This window comes from Micrasema longulum, unplaced genomic scaffold (genome assembly GCF_059751315.1).
Source record: "Micrasema longulum isolate JH-2025_06_02 unplaced genomic scaffold, ASM5975131v1 h1tg000640l, whole genome shotgun sequence".
In the NCBI taxonomy this organism is placed as follows: domain Eukaryota; kingdom Metazoa; phylum Arthropoda; class Insecta; order Trichoptera; family Brachycentridae; genus Micrasema; species Micrasema longulum.
Genome location: NW_028277836.1, coordinates 137779 through 149891, shown reverse-complemented (window position 1 = coordinate 149891; position 12113 = coordinate 137779). Strand labels below are relative to the sequence as shown.

At 31.5% G+C, this 12113-nt stretch overlaps 1 protein-coding gene across 1 annotated transcript; it reads left to right on the top strand.

Moving 5' to 3' along the window:
• The first annotated feature begins 12 nt into the window (after positions 1-12).
• LOC148279934 (mitochondrial intermediate peptidase) lies at positions 13-7632 on the top strand. The gene is made up of 11 exons (XM_088229192.1): positions 13-185; positions 372-525; positions 1981-2243; positions 2606-2857; positions 3513-3698; positions 3872-4188; positions 4454-4617; positions 4872-5093; positions 5944-6057; positions 6194-6319; positions 6761-7632. The coding sequence occupies exons 2-11, from the start codon at positions 379-381 to the stop codon at positions 7070-7072; spliced, it is 2103 nt and encodes a 700-aa protein (XP_088085318.1). The 5' UTR covers positions 13-185; positions 372-378; the 3' UTR covers positions 7073-7632.
• The last annotated feature ends 4481 nt before the right edge of the window (positions 7633-12113 follow it).

Here is a 12113-nt window from a genome sequence, read left to right as displayed (position 1 = left end):
TACAGATTTCGTAATTACCGACAGAAATGACAGCTGTCTGTCGAAATTATTTTAATATTTCGCTAACTCTAAAATTAAAAATTATGTTGAGTAAACTAAGTGGCTAAATTATAACAGGAAAGCATTATGATACCATAACAGGGGAGAGCTGGATTCTTTTGTCCTCTACAAGTGTCCTTATTTGGGTATGTGAATATTAATCTTTGGTATTGAATCCTACGCAACTTTATAACCTTATACGGCCTAGGCCTACATGAATTCTTCTTGATATTTATGTCAACAGATCAATTGCCATATTTGCGCGATTACTTGACCATTCTTACAATATTCATATTTTTGTATTAAAACGATTATATTGCCACTTTTCACAGATTCATAATGAACACCATTTTGAGATGTAGGGGTATTATTAAAAAAACACCGAAAAAACAATGGTGCTCTGTTAGCACTTTATCACCCCTAGCCACTGCCTTCAACAACAGACCTCGCCCTAAAATAAATTTTAGTTTAGTAAAGGAAGACTCAGTAAGTATTGGTTCTTTATACACAAAAAATAAATTTGTATATTTTGAAACATGTTTCATTTTTGCGCAATCAAAGCCCCATCAGAATTTTTATATAGATAACAGGCTCCTTATTCCTTTACCTTGCATTTGTGCATCTACCCAGCTGCGCTTATACATGGAGCTGTTTACTTCCTTATCCCAACTAATACTTTCCTACATGACACATGCATAGGTCTTGTATGGAATGGTTGTATGAATCTGTAAGTACCATAGCCAGAGAAAATGTCTTCAAGTACTGATCTTCATTCAACATATTATATTTTTAATATTTTTGAAAATTGACTATCGACTAAAAATATATATCCGATCTATATCTTCAAAAAAGTATATTGTTAAGTATCCTCGGCACGGGAAACCCCAGTGAGGTCACATTATTTTTATTATTAACTATAGTTTGTAAGCAAAAAATATAAATAAATAAAATACTTATCAAAATTTATCAAAAACCTGAAATTATTTTAAAATTAACATATTATAACAGAGATTAAATAAATTTTAGAGAAGGGATATAGAGGTCTAGGCATCTACAGGACTTATGACCTGTCATTGGCTGGTTTAAGTGGCCACTTTAGAGACTGTGTAACATTCACCATTCTGCCTATATTTGAACATCTATATTCTTAATTCTGCCTATATGCTCTGAATTAAATATGTGCTCTGAATTAAACCAGCCAATCACAGGTCATAAACCATTTAGATGCCTAAACCTCTATATTCCCTTCTCTAAAATGTTCTTCATTTCTGTTGTAATATGTTAATGAGAGCTTTGTGATGATAAACGATCCCACGGTGGTCAGCGATTGCGATTTAAAGATTTCTGTAAACGCGACATGGAGACTTTTTGCATTGACGCTGATCATTGGGAAGATCTCGCCAGGGATACAGATGTGTGGAGAGGAGCCGTAAAGGAGGGAAAAGTGGCACACGACGACCTCTGGCTGGAAAGTCTGAGGCTTAAAAGACTGCGAGGAAGGCAGCTACCTAGTAGAGCGCTCCCCCACAACCTGGAAGTGTGAGAAATGTGGCCGACTGTGCTGGTCCCGTATAGGACTATACAGTCACCGGAAAAGCTGACTTTCCCAGTCTTCAAATTAAGTGTACATCACCATCTTCTTTCGAAGACGGACGGTTGCCATATAGATAGTTAATATTAACAACTCCCTGCGGAGTTGAATCCGATCCTTATCTACAAAAATTTGGACAAACTCAAAACATTATTTCAGAATGTTTAATTGCAAATTAAAAATACACGTCTCATTATCTCACTAAACATATTTACATACGCTCTGCGCTCTGTAGCTGCAGGACTGTTTATTGTACAGCGCCCTTGAGGTAATTTTTACAAAAATGGTGCTCTAAAAATTATCCAGAATAAAATACATAGTTACAATTTCTGAGGTTGTTTTACTTTTAGGGACTTTTCAAAAAAGACAATTTGATCGGATATGATGGATTTTACACCTTTAAAGAAAATGCTATCTCCAAAAGCAATGACTTAATAGATGAAGCAGTCAGTTTGAATCGACAAAGGCCAATGGTGGAAATATTTGACGAGCTGTCTGACACACTTTGCCAAGTGGCCGACTTGTCTGAGTTTGTTCGGATCGCCCACCCCAGCGTACATTACCGACATGCTGCCGAAGATGCGTGTATTAGCATTTCTGGAGTCGTAGAAAAGTAAATATATTTTTATTCTATAAATAAGATAACTCTATACCAATCAACTTTAACTTGATTGACGGAACTAAGGCCTATGCACATGAAATATAAAAAATATATCCATATTAATGATGTAGGTATTAAACGCCTAACAGTTTTGTATTCTCTTGTTTTATCAAAAATTATAAAAATGTGAATTTTATGATGTATCTACAAATAAAATGTCAGAGTAATATAGTTTCTTTTTGACAATATTGAGTGTCATTGATATTTATTTACTATCGAATGTATGTGTCAGTCATCAGAACTTTGATTGAAATAAAAACAAAAGCTGTACCTATATTTAAATATATAATAATCCATATTCTCATTTTTTTTAGATTAAATACACATCGGCAACTGTACGACGCATTGAAAAACTCAATTGTTAATGGTGATTCCGGAGATCAACATGTAGCTCAATTATTTTTATTTGACTTTGAACAAAGTGGCATCCATCTTGATACAAAGCCTAGAAAGAGAGTTGTGCAGTTGAACGATGCAATTCTTCAGATTGGTCAAAGGTTCATGGCTGGTTCCTCTACTCCTAGAAAAGTACGACGAGATGTTATACCTTCTTCTGTCAGAGAATAGTAAGTTTTCATTCAATTTCTTTCATCATCATCATCATTCCCTTTCCGCACCTAATGGTGTATAGAGCACTGCATTGGCACACCAATCGCAGCGTATCTAGATCATTTTTGTTACATGAAGGTAAGATGATCAGTCTCACGATTCAGGTACCAGTCCAGGGACTTTAATATGCTCAAATTGAGTAGAAAGGCAAATGAAGAACGAGTAATTTTAGTAAACATTCATAATATGAAAACATTTATCACAGGCACTATCTCTAATATGATCAAACTCAGTTCAATCTGTACTTTCTCAAGAACTTCCCCAATGATAGGGTTGTTGGTAATTTCAACTAATTTAATTCACTTACTGAAAACACTAACTGTTATACTACTTTTTACAATGAACTTCAAAATCGTGTAATTTACATTAGTCAGAAAAATGTGACAAAATATTTTTTAATGCATACATTGATAGTTTATCTCTGAGCCTTAGAACTGATGATGAATTCATTCTAATGTGAGTTATTGTACATAGGTATTTTAATTATTTAAGTAAGAAATATTATTGTAGAATTTATTTTTTATCATTTTTTTATTTCACAAAATAACATAGATATAATAATTTGTAGTAATAATTGTACATATATAAAATGTGCATATTTTCAATTTGTAGCTTTGGCAGCGATGGTGATGTTATGGTATCTGGCCTTCAGGTGGAAAGTAGTGAGGAGCGAGCAAGAGAGGCGGCGTACCGTCTCTATCTGTCCCCTGATCCCCAACAAGAACAGACTCTCCTGTACATGCTCAGCTGCCGACACGAGATGGCACAACTCTGTGGTTTCAGTAGTTACGCTGATCGGTATGTATTATCTCTGTCATTTTTGTGGCCCTACCGTGTTCTGCATACATCTTCAGGGAAATAGCCTAAAAGTCTATCGGAACATCGTTACCACTTTTATTTCATGCGCCAATTTTAGCCTTAGCAAATTCGTATTAATAGAAGGATTACAAAAATAAATTTTTGATTTTTAGTGCAATAAAAGCGAGCACAATGGAAACCGCATTGAATGTTCAAAAATTCCTCGATATTCTTTCTGACAACTTGAAAGAAAGGGCCAAACATGATTTGGAACAGATGTTGAACATGAAGAAATTAGAAGTTCCTTATGCCAAGCATTTGGGAATATGGGATACTCCATACTTCACGCAAAAGGCCAAAAAAGACTGGCTCAAGGTGGCCAGTTCAGAATACAGTCCGTATTTCTCCCTCGGAGCATGTATGGAAGGGTTTAACCTCTTAGTTCAATCATTGTATGGAATATCCCTGCAGCATCAAGAAATGGAGCCGGGTATGTTATAAAAGACCTAAAAGATATTTTACCTTTGGTGACAACTTTATTAAATAAGGGTGATTTGATTACCTGGACCACATAATGCAGATGCCTCCCGAGAGCCTAAGCCTCTTGAGACCTGAGACAAACCTGGCCAACATAAAAACTGTATTTTTTTTTTACAAATGATAAGGGTAATAAATTAAATTAAGTCAGTTTAAGTTTAGTTATAAGCGAGGGATAGTAAGCAAATGTATTAGAGGGTACATAAATCTTATTTTAGGTGAGAGTTGGTCTCCAGACGTGTACAAATTAGCCGTTGTCCACGAGGCTGAAGGTTTGTTGGGACATATCTACTGTGATTTTTATGAACGAGCTCACAAACCTCATCAAGACTGCCATTTCACAATTCGAGGAGGGAAACTACTTCCCGATGGGACATACCAAGTGAGAATGTTCAATTTAAAAAATATATATATATTTATACTTAGTATTTACGTAATATTATACATAAGACTAGCGGACCCGGCAGACGTTGTCCTGCCCTGCTGCTGCTATAAAAATTCATTCACCGTGTATTTTTATCATACACAAGATAAAAAGTAATTTACTAAATTAGTATCTGTATAAAATGAAGTTTAACATTAGTATTATAAATTTGGAGAAAACTTGCGCTTCAGTCTACAGACTTTACTTTCCAGAACCCGATAGTGGTGGTGATGTTGTCTCTGGGATGCGGAAGTTGGGGTGGACCTGCTCTGCTCACTCCGGGAGCAGTAGATAATCTGTTCCATGAGTTGGGTCACGCAATGCACTCCATGCTCGGCCGTACTAAGCACCAACACGTCTCTGGCACCCGCTGCCCCACGGATCTTGCTGAAGTCCCATCTATACTCATGGAGTACTTCACGGGGAATCCTGAGGTAAATCTTTTTTGTATTGTATTGTTATACCTGTGTTTAACTCTTAAAAGACTGTGCTAAAAAATCCCTCTGGAGGCGATGCTGTAACGTTGTGTTACATTAAGCAAAAGATTACATGTATTTAAATACAGGTATTTAAAAACATGTCATCTTTTGCTTGGTTATATAAATTTATAAAAATAAACATAAAATTTAGGCCTGTTTTATAGCAAAATATGACTTAATCATTTTAAATAAGAGACATGTCAAGTTTTGTATTCTATGTAGACTCAGCTAAGCAGTGCCCTATGCACCATCAGGGTCAGAAAGGGAATGATGATGATGAAACTGAAACCAGTCAGATTAATACTCAAATTTAGTAGTTTCTTTTAAGAAATTGTCATAAAATAATAATTAAAAAACACACAAAGCAAAAAAAAATTATTTTCTAAAAATCTATGTTATTATTTACGTTCTAATGTAATTGTGATGGATTTACCTTTATAGATTATTCCTCTAATAAATTCACAAATTATATTAGTGCGGTTTGTTTTAATTATTATCAGTATGATTTTAGTTTTCAATCATTCTTATTTGATTTTAGAGTTGTGGAAACACACATTAACATTATAATGATTTAACAGTAAATATTTCATTGAAGCTACTTTAATTTAATTGGACTTACTGGGGTTTTTTTGCTGTTCTGTATCTAAAAATTCTTCAAATAGAACAACAACTTACAGTCTTGGCATTATATTTCAAAAACTTCATCACTATAACTAATCAATCTTTCTTCTAAAGTTCTAAGTCTTTTTGATGTCACATCCGATAAATGAAACTCTATACCTTTGACATATGTATTATTTTCCAGGTTGTCCGATTGTTCGCCAAACATTTCCAAACACAAGAACCGATGCCGGAAGAAATGATTCAACGACTTTGTGCCTCTAAACATGTGTTTGGTGCCAGTGACATGCAACAACAGGTAGATTATCATTCATCAATTATCAACTAAAGAGAAATTAAATGACCCTTTTTTCGTTCTACCTAAATTTTCTTACAATTTGTGGCTGAATATCTATAAAATTTTCGAATATATTAATTGTACATTTTTATTATAGGTATTCTATTCTGTTTTGGATCAAAGATATCACGGTATTAAATCACCAGACGAAGTTACTAGCACTACTGATGTTTTAAAAGAAGTGCAAAACCAGTATTATAGTCTTCCTTATGTTGAAAATACAGTAAGATTTTTTTCATATTTTTGATACAATAGAAATCATGTTCTCTCAATATTATTTCATTTTTTTAAATATTTGATAGATTAAATGTATTATAAGCTATTTATTATATAAATTATGTGCGAAAGCACTGCAATTCATTATGTTTATGAATTATAAAGGTACGTTTTAAATTCTGCAAAAAGCAAAAATATCATTGCCGGTGGACAACTCAAACATTTTCAAAATGAACTATGATTTCAGCCCGTTATTTGTTAAAAAAAACGTGCAAAATATAAAATAGTAATAAAAAAACATTTTTAAAACTAATACTGTTTGACGGTTCTTTATTTTAATAAAAAAAGTTTTTAATTTATTTATTAATTCCTCGATGAATGTTCTTTAAAATGGACATTTTTAAACTAAATAGCTAGGTATTTTGTAACACTTGAATAATATTTTTAGGCTTGGCAGCATCGCTTCAGTCATCTAGTTAGCTACGGAGCTAAATACTATGCGTACCTCATATCACGAGCAGTAGCGTGGAGTACATGGAGGCACGGGTTTGCATCAGACCCGCTGTCAAGGGGAGCCGGGGAAAGATTTCGCAACGGCATCTTAAAGCATGGAGGATCACGGACACCCCAAGAGCTGCTATCTGATTATCTCAAGCCGCAGACCATTACTCCCGAATCTCTAGCAAATGCTCTTGCTGATGAACTTGATCATCACCAAGATCACATTAACAGGGTTCTCAGAATTAACGACAAGTGTTAATAATATTTCAGTTTCATAAAATAAAAACGTAAACGTTTTCCGCTTATTTAAAATTTTACTTCCATTCAGTTTTGAGCCCTGATTTTAATCTTATATTTTCACTATTTACAATAATAGAAATACCATTATTGATTTGCGCTTGACACGCATGTGTAGCACGAATCTCATATGTAGATAACATAATATGCAAAAAAAAAATGAAATTAAATATTTATGTATGTAAACTCAAGATCATACAGAAACGCGAGTCATTTTTTTGACCCCAAGGGTTTGTTACCTTTTTTTTTATGTATCTAAGTAATTTTTACATAGAAGACTGATGTTGGAAGCATGTGATGATTGATTTTTTGTAAATCTCAATATGTGTGGTTGATCCAATCCAATATGTTGAATTGGGATTACTTTGTTGCTATCAAGGGCAGACTAGTCAATGACTATCAGTGTAGTTATCTTTTATAGTATGTTTCAATCTTCTATTAAAATAAATGTTTTGTTTCAAACGAAGAAGCTCACTATAAGAAAAATATAGGAATTAATAAAAACCAAACATATTTGTTGAATTCAACATTTTTAATTTTTCAAATTCCCGTTCACAACTCATTCACTCCTTGTCCAAACGTCACCTCAAGCTTGTACTATAAGACTCCAAGTGTACTAATTATAGATCATTTAGTTGATGTAATGAATGCACATACATATTAAAGTGTACATACGTATATTAAAAGCATAATATTGCAATTCCCTACATGCTTTTTTAAATAAATTGTTTATCATTTCTACATAGGTAAGTCGGTTTAGAAAAATATTTCAAAGTTCCAACTTTTCTGTTACATAACATGTATGGAAAAATTAATAAAATAAAAATGGTTTAAAATTTCGTCAAAAAAATTTTTTTTTGTCAAAAATAGTTTTAACAGTGATTTATTTGACAGATTTTAGAGATATCATTTTACTTTTAACTGGACGGTTAAATTTTTTTCTAAAAATATTGGATGATGAAACATTGTCGAAAACTTATTCTCAATTTGATGTTTTAGATAACAGCCACAATGCAAATCCTAGTGAGATTAATAGTCCGTTTCTAAAACACATCACTCAATGGGCAAGTGTTTATGTATATACTACAGTAAAACCCTTGTTTTACGTTTTTCAGGGGGCAACAAAAAAAAGTGTAAAACTGAGGAAAACTTTAAAGTGAGGAAATGAAAAACAAATTTCATTAAAATATAATTATTGTACAAGACTATACTAAATTTACTACGGAAAAATTGTAAGAACTGTCATGATTGGGGATTATTCATATTTACCAATGATATAATTAAAAATATTTTGAATATTTAAATATTTATATAGAATATTTTTCAAACAAAACTGCAATGTTTTATTTTTTTATTAAATTTAAAAAAATACATGCATAAATAATTTTATCTAGGTACTTAACATTAAAAACACGAAAATAAAATTTTTAATTTGCATAAAATGCATATTTTTATTTTTATTTTATTTTATTTGGGAAATCTACATACATATTTTTAGTAAACTAACAGATATAGTGTATAAACTCAGAACTAATAACAGATTTCCACATAGTATACAAAGTTAGTATTACATATCAAATAAATACATACAATTTATACATATAAAAATGTTATTTTCATGTACTCAATAATCAAAGATTTTTTTAATATTTATTTTAAGAACATTAAGTTACTGTAAATTGGGCGGGATAAGGACAAGAATGCTTGAAGAGAGGATAAGGAGGGGAGGGGAGATGTACATATTTATTATTATAATGTCTACTAAGTTACATAATACATTTTTAGTGTAAATTTTAAATCTGACAGAGTGATGTTTGATATAAGCGCCCTTGAGGTGATTTTCACAAAAATGGCGCTATATAAATTATCCATACATTATTATAACGATTTTTTCCCTAAATATTGGGAAATTTTATTTATATAATATCACTTTTTTTAGTATGGCACATTTTTAGTTTCACACTTTTATGAAAACTGTTTAAACTATCTCCTTTTCACATTATGGGTATAAAACATCAAATAATATTTATAATGTCATTTTTTTTAAACTTTCTGCATCGTAATTTATTGATGCGAAGACTTTATTCTTCACATGCGTCAACTGCATGTCACTATTTAGTAAAACGTCAAAATTAGACACTTAAACAGAATGGTCAATTACACTGCACCTACTTTGAATTTAGTTTGAGACAATAATTTACACATTTTTTTATTTACCTCGATTTTATTCTCCATTCACGCGGTGGCGCGCGGCTCGTCTTTTGACAGATCGAATGAGTTATTTTTTTTTTTTTACGTAAAACCGGGGTTATGAAAAACATAAAAAACGTTAATTGGGGGGAAAATTTAATGAAAATGTATGGAAAAAAAATGGGACCTAAATAATTCGGCGTAAAAAGTGGAAAAACGTAAAAACGATAAACGTAAAAACGAGGTTTTACTGTAGTTTTTTTTTTTAATACGAAATGGTTTCACGTTAATTATAGTGATCTTATACCTGAAGCCATCTTAAAACTCGCATTAAGTACTGTGTATAAACTGATATTGGAATAGCTAGGTTTTTATATTGTGACAAATAATTATTCCAACATGTAATTCCTGGAGGCATCCAGTAAGTGCTTAAACTCTAGTACATAATGTAATTCGATATATTATAAGCTGAATATGGACATGTCCATTTTAACATTCAATAACTACATTGTATATTTTATCTGCCAAAAGTGAAAATTCTATCCAAGTTGTTTTTCACTGCAATAATGTAGCGTAGGTACCTAATAAAAACCATCTTTCACAAATTATCAAGATAAGATGGTGCGTCAATGTAGTCGGTGTAGATAGGGGATAGGAGAAGAATCTCATTTTAAATCAGTGATGTTATTTTGATTGATTTAGATATTTTTTGCTAGCCAAATTACCCTTTAATTTATCTTTAATAGCATACATTTCTGTCTTTTCAGATATAACAAAGAATGTAATTAAAGATGATTATTTACTTTCAGCTACTCGTATTTCACTTTATAAAATAATTTTTCAGTTATATTCCTTATCCACACCTAACAGTGCATAAGGCACAGCTTGGTATTGCAATCACATCGTAACCCGATCATTTGTTATATACATGAAGGTAAAATGATCAATCTTACACTATAACGTATGAAACAGATTCAAACTGGAGACTGAATGTATGGTAAACAAACGCAGCCACCATTAGACAACATTTTTTTCTAATTATTAAGGTAAAACATGTCAATTTTGGTTTTGGCCACATGGATTTAATTGTGGTGAACGTGCAGTAGGTACTGTATTTGTAGTACTTTCGTGAATCCAAAAGCACCTATTTTCTTTAAATTTAATTTTATTTCAACAATATAATATAATGCAAAGAGAATAATGAAACAAAATATATAGCTAAAAACTATGGAAACACGTTTTACACTTAATAAATTATTTTTTTACAAATTTGAATTTTTTTAATCACAAAAAATACACTCATATTTTCATGATTCAGTCATCACTCATACAAATTTCATAGACTATTGTAGTATTATATTATCACTTTGTTAAAAGTCCACCTTGTAATAACGGAATCAGTTCTGTTGATAAATTTTATTTTTACTTATATGAACGCAAAGCACAGATTTGAAAATGAATTCTAAGAACTAGATAAGCTCACTCACTGTTATAATATGCAATCAATAATTACTTTAGTTCTATAAATCAAAGAATGGTTTTATGCAACGTAGTTGTATTGATTGGGGTTGTCCTTATCGCGCTCCATGTAATCGCGGTCTATAAGTGATTCAATGCGTTTCTTTAAATCAGAAGGCTAGAAAGAAAAAAAAACAAATATGAAAAACAGTTATGGGAAAGCGATTACCAACACAATATTATTTTGGATAACAACTTACAAAGCACTATTATCATCTTCACCTCAAGACCGCTTGACAAAAGTAGTATTAGGTGATATAAACAAATATTATGAAATAATAAATAAAAGATTTAAAAAAATTGTTTACCTTGACTGGAAATTTGAGTTGATTGTAGAGTTCTGAGATAAGTAAGTTGTGCGACAGTGTTTTGGGCATTTTCATGATACGAACAATAGCTGCATCTATTTGGTACTGGCGATCTTGGTAAACTCTCTCTTCGGTAGCTTTCTGCTCTTCCGTCTAAAATGCAAATCGAATGAAAAATATTTTACAAATGCTATAAAGCAGAAAAATATGTAATATATTCAGCATTTTCAAACAAATGTAATAAAAATTAGACTTTTATTTTATCATAAAATGTAAAATGTCGTTGTGTGTGTTAAGATATTATAAAAACAGTGCCAGAACAGTTCGGAAAAAAGACGGAGTAATTTTCCAAAGTTACGCACTTAATTTTTTAATTGAAATAACCGGTAGAATAACATTTTAAGAAAAAATATTTCCTCCATTTGTGAGAAAGCTCTTTATCTAGTGTCTCGTCAGGGTTGCCACCGCTGATTCTACTTTTATTTCATTAAATTTTATTGTATTTCATTATTATTTTTTACATTTTTCTATTCAAAATGCATCTTGCGTTTTTATTATAAGAGCTATCTCACAATTTAAAAAATACGTAAAAATCCAATAATAATATATAGTGTTCCATAAAAAAATATGTTTTTGTGTTCTGAGATCGGATCTGGGAGATCGATTTGAGCGGCGTGGGTGTGGCGTCGTAAAATATTATTGAGTTAAAACATTAATAATTTTTCTTTATAATTAATATATCTTGTATCTTTCCTCCAAGCAAAAACGTTTTTTTTAACTTTCCGTATTTTACGATTTCAATAATTATCTCGATCCAATTTTTTTTTTCTAAATTCAGTACGATCAAAAAATATTTCAATCACTTAAATACAAAAGATTTCATATATTTTTTTAATAAATATAATTATGTCAGTAGAATGTTCAAAAAGTTGTGGTCCCGTAGTTAAGAGTCCTAGACTCTGGATTAGAATTCCTGAGTTCGAATCC